A 13,787-nucleotide genomic window follows, 5' to 3' on the forward strand; every position below is an offset into this window, starting at 1 on the left:
AGGAGGGGGATGTGGAGTGGAGGCAGGCTGGGCCTCCTGGAAAGGAGGGGACGTGGAGTGGAGGCAGGCTGGGCCCTGGAAAGGAGGGGACGTGGAGTGGAGGCAGGCTGGGCCTCCTGGAAAGGAGGGGACGTGGAGTGGAGGCAGGCTGGGCCTCCTGGAAAGGAGGGGGACGTGGAGTGGAGGCAGGCTGGGCCTCCTGGAAAGGAGGGGGACGTGGAGTGGAGGCAGGCTGGGCCTCCTGGAAAGGAGGGGGACGTGGAGTGGAGGCAGGCTGGGCCCTGGACCCAGCGCCTAACCAGCCAGCGCCTCTCGACCCCAGGTGGTGAAGAACAACCTGAGCCCGGTGTGGAGCCCTTCACCGTGTCCCTGAGCTCACTGTGCAGCTGTGAGGAGAACCCGGCCTCTGAAGGTGGGCAAGGGGCAGAACAGGACAGAAATGGGGGTGCGCAGGCACTGGGGCTGGGCAGCAGGCAGAGCCAGTCCCTCCAGACCACGCTTGAGCCTCTTGGAGTCAGAGCTCCTGGGAAAACGGGGGTGGAGAGAGGTGGGGCTGGCCTGGCCTGGGGAGGGGTCTCTGGGCCCCCAGAGGCAGCTGGCCGACGCCTGTGCTCCCCAGGGCCTGGTCTGGGATCACGACTCCCGCGGGAAGCATGACTTCATCGGAGAATTCTCCACCACCTTCGCGGAGATGCAGAAGGCCTTCGCGGACGACCGGGTTAGCGGCTGCGGTCCGGCTGCCCTGGTGGAGCCTGGGAGCAGGGGCAGCAGCTGCTGTGACCACCTTGGGAAGACTAATGCTGGTGCCAAGCCAGGGACGCCATTGCTGGCTAGAGCCTGGGCGCACTGGGTTTTACGGTCCTGCCCGAGGCTGCCCCAGGGCTGGGCCTGGGCGTGAGCGGGCAGCAGTGTGTGCTGTCCACTCTGGTGGAAGGGCACACCTGTGGCTGGGGAGTTGAGGGAGGCCTCTGGGTTGGGCCCAGCTGGGGCTGCTGCTCCTTCTGCCCCCCCGCCTGGCCAGTGTCCCTGGAGGAGGTGGCCAGCTCCCAGGGTCAGGGCCATGCTGTGGCACCTGGGCCTTGCCCGTTCTGGCCCAGGCCGTCCCCATCCGAGCTGCGGAGCCTCAGCTGTGCACCATTCGACAGGCGGGTCCCCACAGGGTGGCCCCACACAGCTTGTCCCCTGCGCTCACTGCTGGGCGGGTTGTGGGGACGGGTCAGTGGCGGGGCTGAGGCTTCAGCGGCTGCTGGCCCTGGGGAGAGGGTGTTGAGCGCCTGCCTCTGCCTGTCCCGTCCCAGGCCCAGTGGGACTGTGTCAACACCAAGTACAAGCACAGGAGGCGCAACTACAGGAACTCCGGGGTGGTGGTCCTGACCGGCCTGAAGGTGAGGCGTGGCCCTGCCTGCAGCTGTCCTGGGCGGGTGTGGTGGCCCTCGGGCGCCGTCCTCTGGAAAGGCGAGCGGCGGGGCCCAGGGAGAGGAGATGGGAGTGCGGGAGGAGGGGCGGGGCGCCCAGGACTGGGGTCCTGGAGGGAGGGCAGGCTCTCAGGGCTGCCCCCTAGGCCCTGGGGTGGGGGCCGGCCCTGGGTGGGCCCTGCCGACGCCCCTGCCTGGAAGCTCCACAGGGTCCACTCCTTCCTGGACTACATCATGGGCGGCTGCCAGATCCACTGCACCGTGAGTCCCGGCCAGGTCCTGGGCAGGACCCCAGGGTCAGCCCCAGGTCCCCAGCAGCAGAGGGTGGGCACATAGGAACCGGCCCAGGGTCGCCCTTGCAGGGTGGCAGTCAGGACTGACCTGGTCCAAGAACGCCAGAGGGACGATCTGGAGAGTGAGCCTGGGCTGTGGGCCAGTCCCACCAGCAGCCCCCGTGGGCCTGGGCAGAGCTGGTGGGTGGGAGAGAGCCCGCCCAGGAGGCCTGTGGAGGCCCATGTGCCCCTCTGTGGGTGGCCCAGGAGGCCGCGGGAGGCTGTGGAGGCCCATGTGCCCCTCTGTGGGTGGCCCAGGAGGCTGTGGGAGGCTGTGGGTGGCCCAGGAGGCCGCGGGAGGCTGTGGAGGCCCATGTGCCCCTCTGTGGGTGGCCCAGGAGGCTGTGGGAGGCTGTGGAGGCCCAGGTGCCCCTCTGTGGGTGGCTCAGGAGGCCGCGGGAGGCTGTGGAGGCCCATGTGCCCCTCTGTGGGTGGCCCAGGAGGCTGTGGGAGGCTGTGGAGGCCCATGTCTGTGGGTGGCTCAGCTCTGCAGGGCGGGCATGCTGGGGCACCAGGGAGCTTGGGTTCCGGGAGACCCGCCTTGCCCTGTGCACCCAGAGGAAGCAGCAGCCCCGCTCCCCTGGCACCAGGCCCGAGTGCCCCTGGCCCTTGCAGGTGGCCATTGACTTCACAGCCTCCAACGGTGACCCACGGAACAGCTGCTCCCTGCACCACATCGACCCCGGCCAGCCCAACGAGTACCTGAGGGCGCTGCTGGCCGTGGGCGAGGTCTGCCAGGACTACGACAGGTACCGCCACGCCTGGGGCCTGGGGTGGCTCCTCGCTGGGCACCCGTCCAGGAAGGTCCCCGAGCACCTGTGTGGCAGCCCATGGGGACACGGCCGCACCCTGACTGGCCACTGGCCCCGAGGGCAGGTTGGAAGCCGTGCCAGGAGGCGTGGCAATGAGGCCAGGGTTGGTACCATGGACGCCCAGCTCGGGCCACAGCCAGGCCCCTGGCTGCCTCCCTGGAGCCTCCCTCTGGTGGAGGATGGCGAGTTCATGGCCACAGCCGTGCCTCGGTCCTGCAGCGGCCGCTGCCTGCGGCCGGGGCCCTCGGGGTGTGCGGGGCTGGAGCGGGAAGATGGGAGCAGCCTCAGGGAGCCCTGAGTGGTCGGCCTTTCTTCCAGCGACAAGAGGTTTTCTGCTTTGGGGTTTGGAGCCCGAATCCCTCCCAAGTATGAGGTAGGAGATCAGGATCTGGCCCCAGGCCGCGGCCCGGGTTGCCGCGTGGCTCCCCTTCCTCAGAGGCCCTTCTGCATGGGCAGCCTGGCTGTCCTGAGCCACCGGGTCCTAGGGCCTCAGCCACTGGCCCTCTTGCCCCCACAGGTGTCCCACGACTTTGCCATCAACTTCAATCCCGAGGATGACGAGTGTGAGGGTAGGTGCCGGCGGCGGGCCTGGGGCGGGTGTGGCGGGCCTGGCTCACCTGCTGCCCCCACAGGCATCCAGGGCGTGGTAGAGGCCTACCAGAACTGCCTGCCCAAGGTCCAGCTCTACGGCCCCACCAACGTGGCACCCATCATCTCCAAGGTGGCCCGCATGGCAGCGGCTGAGGAGCGCACGGGCCAGGCCTCTGTAGGTGCCTGGGGTGTGGACTGTGGGCGCTGGGTGGAGGTTGGTGCTGGGTGTGGAGGGGCTCTGGCCAGGGAGGCAGCAGCAGACCAGAGCAGAGGCCCTGGGCAGGATGAAGGGGTGGGTGCGCTGTGGTCAGTTTTTATCATCATCTCACAGCTTGGCCCCGGGCTCCCCTGTGGCCCTGCACTAGCCCACGGGCCGTCAGGGTTGGTCTCGATTTCCTTGTACCTCTGACCCTGCCCTGAGATTGCGTCCTGCACTGTGAGCACACAGCTGGGGCACACTCCTGTGTTTGCCTTCTCCTGTGTCCACCTTTGAAGAAGACGCCAGCTTTTTAGGAGTGATGTGCCGCTGCGGCCTTCTCTGTCTGCCCCGCTGCCCACCCGTGCTTGTTAGTTTTTGTTTTTCAGTCTGCAGTTGTGACCCTCCTAAGGTGTGATGTGCAGGCTCAGACGTCCTCCTCTCCTGTGGGGCGGAGGCCTCTCCTCTCAGGCTCTCCAGAGGGAGGTCTGCAGTCTGCATGTTCTCGTGTTTTAGTTTCTGCACATGGCATCACACTAGAGCCTGCAGGCTGCTCGGTGTGGTTCTGAGCTTCACACCAAGCCTCGCCCCCACCCTGTCTCTTTTCTTATGGAACCTGCAATCCTCCTGCCTTGGCCTCCCAAACAACTGGGATCACAGGTGTGGTCACTGCACAGGGTGCGTGGAGCTTTCTAACCCCAGTGCCACCCACCACGTGCACAGTGGGCACGCTGTGACCTTCTTGTGCACAGCATGACTCCGGGCCTCCTCGCCGCAGCTCTGCTGACTGGCAGCCCTGACGGACGGTCAGCAGTCACTTCAGCTCAGGAGCTGGTCCCGATGCGTTGCGCTCAGGGGTCAGGGGTGGTGGAGAAGCAGTCCTAGACAGTCTCCACCTCTGGACTGCAGACCAGCCGAGGCTTCAGCCCAAGCCAGCAGTGTCCCTGGGTTGGACACCAGCCTGCGTGTGTGGCCTGTCATTCCCAAGTCGTGATGCTTCCCATGTGGAAGTGGCCCCGTCAGCAGTCACGAGATTAGCCTTTAATTCTCCCTCTGTGCATCTCCATCCCAGGGGGCCCAGCGGGGGAGGTGGCACCAGGTGCACCCCCCATCGGCAGAGGCAGCGCTTGAGACCACGGCGGGCGCTGACCTGGACTTCGGGCAGGGCTGGGTGTTGCTCTGGGGCACTCACTGCCCGAGGGGCAGCAGGAGAGCTGACTGGAGAAAGGGAGGTCCCAGCTGCGTCTGAGGCTGGCCGGGCCTGTGACCTGTCCATCCTTTGTTCCCTGGACGGTGCCATGGCTGGGCGTCTGCCCAGGGGGACAGCCCAGCCTTCAGGGCTAGAGCCCCGGGGACTGTCCTTCTCTTAGTCAGACTGCCAGGTGTCCTTGACTGCCAATGTCAGTGGGCTTCCGTGAAGGGTCCTGCTGCCTCCCGCGCCCGGTGGGCGGGAGCCCTCACACAGGGCCACAGCTCCTCCTCGGGCCTCGGGCCTGCACTCAGACCCTGGCGGTCACTCAGTGGGCTTCGCAGTGCCCCTCCAGAGTCACAGCAGGACGGTGACAGGGAGCAGTGGAGCTGGGAGCAGGGTAGGCGAGCAGAGAGCCTGAGCTGTGGTCCTGCTGGCGTGAGCTGCTTCAGCAGCGCCTGTCAGAGAGGACTGGAAGCTGCCGAGCCAGCGCGCTGGCCGCGCAGGCAGGGCAGCTGGGGTGAGGCCCTGGTGCTGCCCCACGCCCTCCCTGTGCCACCAGCAGTACTACATCCTGCTGATCCTGACGGACGGCGTGGTGACCGACATGGCGGACACGCGGGAGGCCATCGTGCGGGCCTCCCACCTCCCCATGTCCATCATCATCGTGGGCGTGGGCAACGCGGACTTCACAGACATGCAGACTCTGGACGGGGAGGACGGCGTGCTGCGCTCCCCGCGGGGCGAGCCCGTGCTCCGGGACATCGTGCAGTTCCTGCCCTTCCGTGAGCTCAAGAGCGTGAGTGCAGGGCAGAGCAGCCGCAGGAGCGTGGCCAGCACGGACCCGGCCCACCCCGGCCTGAGCTCTGTGGAAGGAGCTCGGCCCGAGCTTGGTCACCTGGCTCCCCGTGGGGGCCGAGGGAGGCGGGAGCAGGTGGCCTCGCCTCACGCCTTCACTTGTCAGCCTGTGTCCTTGGGAGAGCCCAGCAGGCCGCCAGGTCGAGGGCCGCTTCTGGAGCTGGTCCTTGAGACCACTCAGGGCTGGGGCTGTGACGGGTGGGGACCAGGACCTCCAAGGCCTCAGCACTCCCGCCTTTCCCACCCCAGGCGTCCCCTGCGGCACTGGCCAAGTGTGTGCTGGCCGAGGTCCCCAGGCAGGTGGTGGAGTACTACAGCCACAAGGAGCTGCCTCCACGTGGCCTCGGCAGCCTCCCTGGAGAGGCCGGCCCCCGCTCGTCTCCTGAGGACGCCAGGCAGGGGGGCTGTGAGCAGGCTGCCCCCACGGCCTCTGTTTCCAGCACCTTTGGGGGCCCGTAAGCCCCTGAGACCCCCAGCAGCCCCCTGTCCCCGGCCCGGCACACCCCCTTCTGTTGTCCTGTCGTCCTGGGAGGGCAAGGGACCAAGGAACCAGGCCCAGCAGCAGCCCAGGCCCCTCCCTGCTGGAGCCAGGCGGTGTGCATGTGGGTGCCCAGAGCAGGACGGGCCTGCCAGGCTCCATGTTGGGGGCTCCTGTGTCTGCTCTCTGGACGGCAGCTGCCCCTGTGGACATCTGATGCCCGTCCTGGTCATGGCCCTCTTTGCCCTGGCGGGTGACCCCCTCCACCCCACTGTGAGCATCGCCTCCACATCCCGGCCTCGGGTCCAGTGGGCATCTGGTGTAATAAAGCCTCCCTGGCCAGCAGCAGTCTCTGCCTCCGTGATGCGGGAGGACGGGTGGGGTCTTCGTGTCGCCAATTCAAAGAATGAAATCCACAGCACAGCGTCGGAGAGGAAAGGGCTCACAGAAGAGCAGAGGCCAGGAGAGCAGAGGCCAGGAGAGCAGAGGCCAGGACAGGGCCGCGCCGCCCTCAGGCTCCTGGGGGCTCCACTTCTGGGGTGGCTGGTCGGGTGGGGGTTCAGAGAGGTCCATCCGTGCGGTTTGGCCCACGTTAGCAAATCTGGAGAAGAGTGACCTCCAGGCCTCGCCCAGCTCAAGGGTGGCGCTGGGGTCTGTGGCGCAGCAGGAAGGCCTCTCAGGGTCGGTCTTGTCTGCGGGCTGCTAGGGAAACCGTCCTTGGGCTGGGCAGCGGGGCTGGACGTGGGGTTTCCTGGTCCCCTCTCCTCCATCCCGTCTCCGAGATCCTTTTCCTTGCTGCCTGTGGTGGGCTGCTTTCTCTCCCACTTCACTCCACAGAGGACCTGGCCCTGGGGGAGGCAAACCTGGAGGGAGTCCTCCAGCCCCAGGGCACCGGCCACCCCCAGCAGGAGCCCTGTGGCCAGGGCTGCTCAGGGGTTGGAGCCCTGCACACCCCTGGGACTGTGACCTGTGAAGGTGCCCAGGGCACCACCAGGCAGCAGCGGGGTGGACCGAGACTTCCTCTGAGTCACCTTGTCTGAGGAAAACAAGTCGTCCCGACCCGAACCCAGGCCCACCCGTCCATCCACCCGTCCATCTGCTCTATTTTTAGCTCCTGATTCATCTCCTGTTAAGCTGGAATAATAGGCATCACCATGGTAACCTGGCTATGATTCCACGCCGGCCGAAGTTGGTCTGTGTGTGTTGGTGGGGGTGGGCAGACAGGACAGCAGAGAAATGCACACTCTGTCCACTTCTTGGGCTAGAGATCCAAAGCCAGGGGCAGGTTGTGTGTCCAGGGCCTGAGGGCGCGTGTCAGCCCAGTTCTGATCTAGTCCCCCACAGGTCCAGTGCCAGGCAGCACCAGGCCTTCCTGGCCTTCACTCAGATGCAGCTGAGGGGCCCTTGGTGAGCAGAGGCCCCAGCGGGCAGTGGACAGCCCAGAGTGGGCACCAAGATGTGAGGAGCCAGCTGCAGCGGTACACTCTGCAATCCAGCAAGATCCCAAGCCCAGGGCAGCCTGGGCAGCGCAGGGAGACCCTAGACCGTCTCATAATTAAAAACAAAAAACAAAAAAAGCCCAGGGCTCTGGTTTGGTGGCAAAGGGCACCTGGGTTCAATGCCCAGTACCAAAAAAAAAAAAGAAAAAAGAAAAGAGGCGAGAACTGGGGTGCAGCTCCGGCCGGCTGCTTGCCTCGCGGGCGCAGGATCCGTGGGATCCGTGGGATCCGGGTTCAGTCCCCGCGGTGCTGGAAAAAGGGAAGACTTGCCGGAGGCCACACAGCTAGTCGGGGCAGAACGGGACCTGGTTCTGCGAGTCCCTGCGTCCACCCCAGGCTGCGTCAGCGACGTGACCTCCGGTGTGGGGTCCAGAGGCGCTGCCAAGGAGGAAGCCGGCCAGAGAGCCTGTCGCTGGGCCGGAGCCTGCCTGGAGCCAGGGAGGGCGGCATGGTGTGGCCTCCTGGGGTGTGGGCTGTCCAGGTAAGCAGAGCTGGAGAGTGTCGAGGGCCCAGGACCCCGCCAGGCCTCCCAGTGCTGTGGAGCCCCCTTCTCGGAGGCTGGGCCTGGTGGTCAGGCTGGACACCTGGCTGAACGCCCACACCTGCTGGACTGAGTGATCAGGGGTTTGTGCCCTGGCACCAGGGGCATGACCGCTTTAGCCACCACCAAGTCAGGTGGCTTTGCACCCTTTCTCCAATCTGGACGGCCGGCCTCTGCAGTGACCCGAGTCCAGACGTGAAGACGCAGGCCGGAGACACGGCCCTGGGCCCTGTGTGCGGGGAGACCCCGCAGCCTTCCGGCAGGGAGCAGCCCAGCCCCAGCAGCTCCAGGAGAGCGGCCAGCGGACCAGGGTGTGGCCTCCAGCAGAGCCTGGGGTAGAGAGGAAGCTGGCTGACCTGAGAGGTCCTGAGCCAGGCCGCCTGGCCGTCCCAGCTGGCTGAACCCAGGTGGCTGAAGCAGCCTGCCCAGGAGTGGTCAGCACCCACAGCAGCGCGGCCGCAGCCTCCTGAAGGAACGGCCACCCGACAAGCTCCGCCTGTTTATCTCGGCCGCGCCCACCCGCCCCGCCCCGCACCCCGCGCCCGCCCCTGGCCAGGAGCACAGGGGCCTCCCGGCTGGCCGCTCCTTCCCTGCTGCCCCGAGCCGCGCCTGGGAGCTTAACTGGCGCGGGGGCTGCGCAGGGCTTCAGACAGCGCCTGGCTGACCCGGCGGACCTTCTCCGCACCCACCCCCTGTCCCTGGGCCGATGCCCACCTGGGGCAGGGGCACCCAGGACCGTGGCTGCCCAGGGCCGGCCCCCCTCGCCTTCCTCCAGGAAGAGCTGGACAGCTGCCTGCCCCGCCCCGCGTGCAGTGCTCCTCTCCTTCCTGGCGCTCGCTGAGCGTGGCTCCAAGACGCTGTGCCGTAGTCGCTCACCGACCCACGTGGCCAGCTGCGGTGAGCGTGTTCCACAGAAGAGGGGACGGAGTTCAGAGACATCAAGCCACTGGACCCAGGATGCACAGCAGGGTCCTGAGCTGTGTCTGTGTGTGGGGAGAGGGGACCAGGGGCCTCCGTCCTCCAGACGTGCTGAAGCCTCCCTGCAAACCCCAGGCCCTGCTTCCCACCAGCCACCGTGTGGGGCTCCACCTCTCCCAGGCAGATGCACTCAGGGGCCGAGCCAGGGACATGCAGTCTGGTGGCCCGTTCCTCACCGGGTCAGGCAGGTCGTGGCCCCCAGGGCCCAGGGATTGCTGGGGCTCGGGACCCAGTGCAGGAGGCCGTTCCCCTCGTTGTCAGGGGGAAGCTGGGACATTGGATCAGGTGCAGGGTCCTTGACCTTGGGCAGCCACAGACCCTGGAATTGTTCATTTTCTGGTCATGGAGAGACTCCGCAGGGCGGGGGGCAGCCAGGAGGTGTGCTCCCCCTTGGGCAGACAGTCACCATACCAGGGAGAGGGGACTGATGGCTGTGGGGTGTTTTGAAACCAGTGTGCCAGGCTGGCTGGGGTCAGGTGGGCGTGGAGGAACCTGGGGTGTGGGGTGTGGACTGAGGGATGGGAATGTGATGGGCCCACAGACCTGGCTCCTTGGGATGTCACAGGCCAGACTCTAAGGGAGATGACTGGACAGACTCCATTCTGCTCTGAGACTCCAGGTTATGTAGGAAATAAGCTTCTCCCCTGGGAACACCCGCCTCTGTGCCCTTCCTCAGTTACTTGGTGTGACGTGTTTAGCAATACAGAGTGACAATTCTTACGTAAAGAAAAATTCTCTCTTTTGGTTCCTGTTGCTCCTAACAACGTACCATGTGAACAGTGATGTGTGGATGTTAGCAACCACTCTTTAGCTTGTACCTGGGTAAGGGTCGTTTGACCCACTTCCCCCTCTGTCGATGATCTCGTGATGTTAGTTTGTAATTTCAAATCATAGCAACAGACACTTATGACTGATGTGGTTTTAGGTATAAGAACCCCTACAACCCTGTGGTCGGGGCTGTTCTCCCAACAGCCATTTTTGGGGCACTGTGTGAGACAGTCAGCTGGCCGGCTTAATAAAGACCCTCAGATTTGGACTTCTCAGTGGTGATCTGACTGTTCTTTTTTTTATATAAAATCTTTTTTTTAAATTTATTTTTATTATAAACAAATGGGACACATGTAGTTTCTGTTTGCACATGGAGTAACAGCATATCATTTGTGTAATCATACACTTACATAGGGTAATGGTGTTTGATTCACTCTGTTATTTTTTCCTTCCCCCCACCCCTCCCACCCCTCTTTTCCCTCTATACAGTCCCTCCTTCCTCCATTCTTGCCCCCCTCCCACCCCACATTATGTGTCATCATCTGCTTATCAGTGAGATCATCCGTCCTTTGGTTTTTTGAGATTGGCTTATCTCACTTAGCATGATATTCTCCAATTTCATCCATTTGCCTGCAAATGCCATAATTTTATTATTCTTTATAGCTGAGTAATATTCCATTGTATATATATACCACAGTTTCTTTATCCATTCATCAATTGAAGGACATCTAGGTTGGTTCCACAGTCTGGCTATTGTGAATTGAGCAGCTATGAACATTGATGTGACTGTATCTCTGTAGTATGCTGATTTTAAGTCCTTTGGATATAGGCCGAGGAGTGGGATAGCTGGGTCAAATGGTGGGTCCATTCCAAGTTTTCTAAGGAATCTCCACACTGCTTTCCAGAGTGGCTGCACTAATTTGCAGCCCCACCAGCAATGTATGAGTGTACCTTTTTCCCCACATCCTCTCCAACACCTATTGTTGCTTTTATTCTTGATAATCGCCATTCTAATTGGGGTGAGATGGAATCTTAGTGTAGTTTTTTTTTTTTTTTTTTTTGCGGTACTGGGAATCAAACTCAGGGCCTTGTACTTGCAAGGCAGGCACTCTACCAGCTGAGCTATCTCCCCAGCCCCTTAGTGTAGTTTTGATTTGCATTTCTCTTATTACTAAACATGGTGAACATTTTTTCATGTTTGTTGATTGCTTGTAGATCTTCTTCTGTGAAGTGTTTGTTCATATCCTTAGCCCATTTGTTGATTGGGTTATTTGTATTCTTGGTGTAGAGTTTTTTGAGTTCTTTATAGATTCTGGAAATTAGTGCTCTATCTGAAGTATGAGTGACAAAGATATTCTCCCACTCTGTAGGTCCTCTCTTCTCATTGCTGATAGTTTCCTTTGCTGAGAGAAAGCTTTATAGTTTGAATCTATCCCAGTTATTGATTATTGCTTTTATTTCTTGTGCTATGGGAGTCCTATTAAGGAAGTCTGATCCTAAGCCAATAAGGTGAAGATTTGGACCTACTTTTTCTTCTATAAGATGCAAGGTCTCTGGTCTGATTTCAAGGTCCTTGATCCATTGTGAGTTGATTTTTGTGCAGGGTGAGAGATAGGGGTTTAGTTTCATTTTGTTGCATGTGGATTTCCAGTTTTCCCAGCACCATTTGTTGAAGAGGCTATCTTTTCTCCATTGCATATTTTTGGCACCTTTGTCTAGTATGAGAAAATTGTATTTATTTGGGTTTGTGTTCGTGTCCTCTATTCTGTACCATTGATCTACCTGTCTATTTTGGTACAAACACCCTGCTGTTTTTGTTACTATTGCTTTGTAGTATAGTTGAAGATCTGGTATTGGGATACACCCTGTTTCATTCTTCCTGCTAAGGATTGCTTTAGCTATTCTGGGTTTCTTATTCTTCCAGATGAATTTCACGATTGCTTGCTTTTTTTCTGTAAGGTACGTCATTGGGACTTTAATTGGAATTGCATTGAATCTGTATAGCACTTTTGGTAGTATGGCCATTTTGACAATATTAATTCTGCCTATCCAAGAACATGGCAGATCTTTCCATCTTCTAAGGTCTTCCTCAATTTCTTTCTTCAATGTTTCGTAGTTTTCATTGTAGAGATCTTTTACCTCTTTGGTTAGATTGATGCCCAAGTATTTTATTATTTTTTTTAGGCTATTGCAAATGGGGTTGTTTTCCTCATTTCCCTTTCAGCTGTTTCATCACTTGCATATAAAAATGCTTTAGATTTATACGTGTTGATTTTATAACCCGCTATTTTGCTGAATTCATTGATGAGGTCTAGAAGTTTTCTGGAGGAGGTTTTTGGATCCTCTAAATATAGAATCATGTCATCAGCAAATAGTGACAGCTTAAGTTCCTCTTTTCCTATTCGTATCCCTTTAATTTCTTTGGTCTGCCTGATTGCTCTGGCTAGAGTTTTGAGGACAATGTTGAATAGAAGTGGTGAAAGAGGACATCCCTGTCTTGTTCCCATTTTTAAAGGGAATGGTTTCAGTTTTTCTCCACTAAGAATAATGTTGGCCATGGGCTTAGCATAAATAGCCTTAACAATGTTCAGGTATGTTCCTACTATCCCTATTTTTTCTAGTGTTTTGAGCATGAAGGGGTGTTGTATTTTGTTGAACGCTTTTTCTGCATCAATTGAAATAACCATATGATTCTTATCCTTAAGTCTATTGACATGATGGATTACATTTATTGATTTATGGATGTTAAACCATCCTTGCATTCCAGGGATGAACCCCACTTGATTGTGGTGCACGATTTTCTTAATATACTTTTGGATACGGTTTGCCAATATTTTGTTAAGGATCTTTGCATCTATATTCATCAAGGATATAAGTCTAAAATTTTCTTTCCTTGATGTGTCTTTTCCTGGTTTGGCTATGAGAGTGGTATTAGCTTCATAGAATGAGTTTGGTAGGGTTCCCTCCTTTTATATTTCCTGGAATACTTTGAGAAGTATTGGAATGAGATCTTCTTTGAAGGTCTTGTAGAACTTGGCTGAGAACCCATCTGGTCCTGGGCTTTTCTTGGATGGTAGATTTTTGATGGCTTTTTCTATTTCATTGCTTGATATTGATCTGTTTAAATTGTGTACGTCCTCCTGGTTCAGTTTGGGAGGAGCATATGTCTCTAGAAATTTGTCAATGTCTTCGGTAGTTTCTATTTTGTTGGAATACAGATTTTCGAAGTAGCTTCTCATTATGTTCTGTATCTCAGTGGTGTCTGTTGTGATATTTCCTTTTTCATCACGAATTTTAGTAATTTGAGTTTTCTCTTTCCTTCTCTTTGCTAGTGTGGCTAAGGGTTTGTCTATTTTGTTTACTTTCTCAAAGAACCAACTTTTTGTTTTGTCAGTTTTTTGAATTGTTTCTTTTGTTTCAATTTCATTGATTTCAGCTCTGATTTTAGTTATTTCCTGTCTTCTACTACTTTTGCTGTTATTCTGTTCTTCTTCTTCTAGGGCTTTGAACTGTAATGTTAGGTCATTTAGTTGTTGACTTTTCATTCTTTTCTGGAATGCACTCCATGAAATGAATTTTCCTCTTAGTACCGCTTTCATAGTGTCCCAGGGATTTTGATATGTTGTATCATTGTTCTCATTGACCTCTAAGAATTTTTTTATCTCCTCTCTGATGTTTTCTGTTATCCATGTTTCATTCAATAGCACATTATTTAGTCTCCAGGTGTTGGAGTAATTTCTGTTTTTTATTTTGTCATTGATTTCTACTTTCAGTCCATTATGATCTGATAGAACACAAGGCAGTATCTCTATTTTTTTGCATTTCCTAAGGGCTGCTTTGAGGCATAACTTAAGGTCTATTTTCGAGAAGGTTCCATGTGCTGCTGAGAAGAAAGTGAATCCGCTCATTGATGGATGGAATATTCTATATATGTCTATTAAGTCTAGGTTATTGATTGTGTTATTGAGTTCTATGGTTTCTTTGTTCGGTTTTAGTTTGGAAGATCTATCTAATGGTGACAGCGGTGCGTTAAAGTCACCCAGAATTATTGTGTTGTGGTCTATGTGATTCCTGAAATTGAAATTTGTTTGATGTACAGGGATGCACCATTGTTTGGGGTATAAATATTT

General features: G+C 57.6%; 1 protein-coding gene across 1 annotated transcript; it reads left to right on the forward strand.

The window, feature by feature from the left end:
• Nucleotides 1-322: 322 nt before the first annotated feature.
• LOC124975800 (copine-7-like) lies at nt 323-6,173 on the forward strand (the record flags this gene model as incomplete). The annotated part of the gene is given in 12 exon segments (XM_047538333.1): nt 323-350; nt 353-399; nt 401-412; nt 620-718; nt 1,299-1,385; nt 1,617-1,676; nt 2,363-2,496; nt 2,878-2,932; nt 3,077-3,128; nt 3,192-3,325; nt 5,098-5,334; nt 5,643-6,173. Coding segments are annotated over 12 exon segments (1,155 nt in total), but the record flags the coding sequence as incomplete, so codon positions are not given.
• Between the last annotated feature and the right edge of the window lie 7,614 nt (nt 6,174-13,787).

The sequence above is a fragment of the Sciurus carolinensis genome, unplaced genomic scaffold (genome assembly GCF_902686445.1).
Source record: "Sciurus carolinensis unplaced genomic scaffold, mSciCar1.2, whole genome shotgun sequence".
NCBI lineage: Eukaryota > Metazoa > Chordata > Mammalia > Rodentia > Sciuridae > Sciurus > Sciurus carolinensis.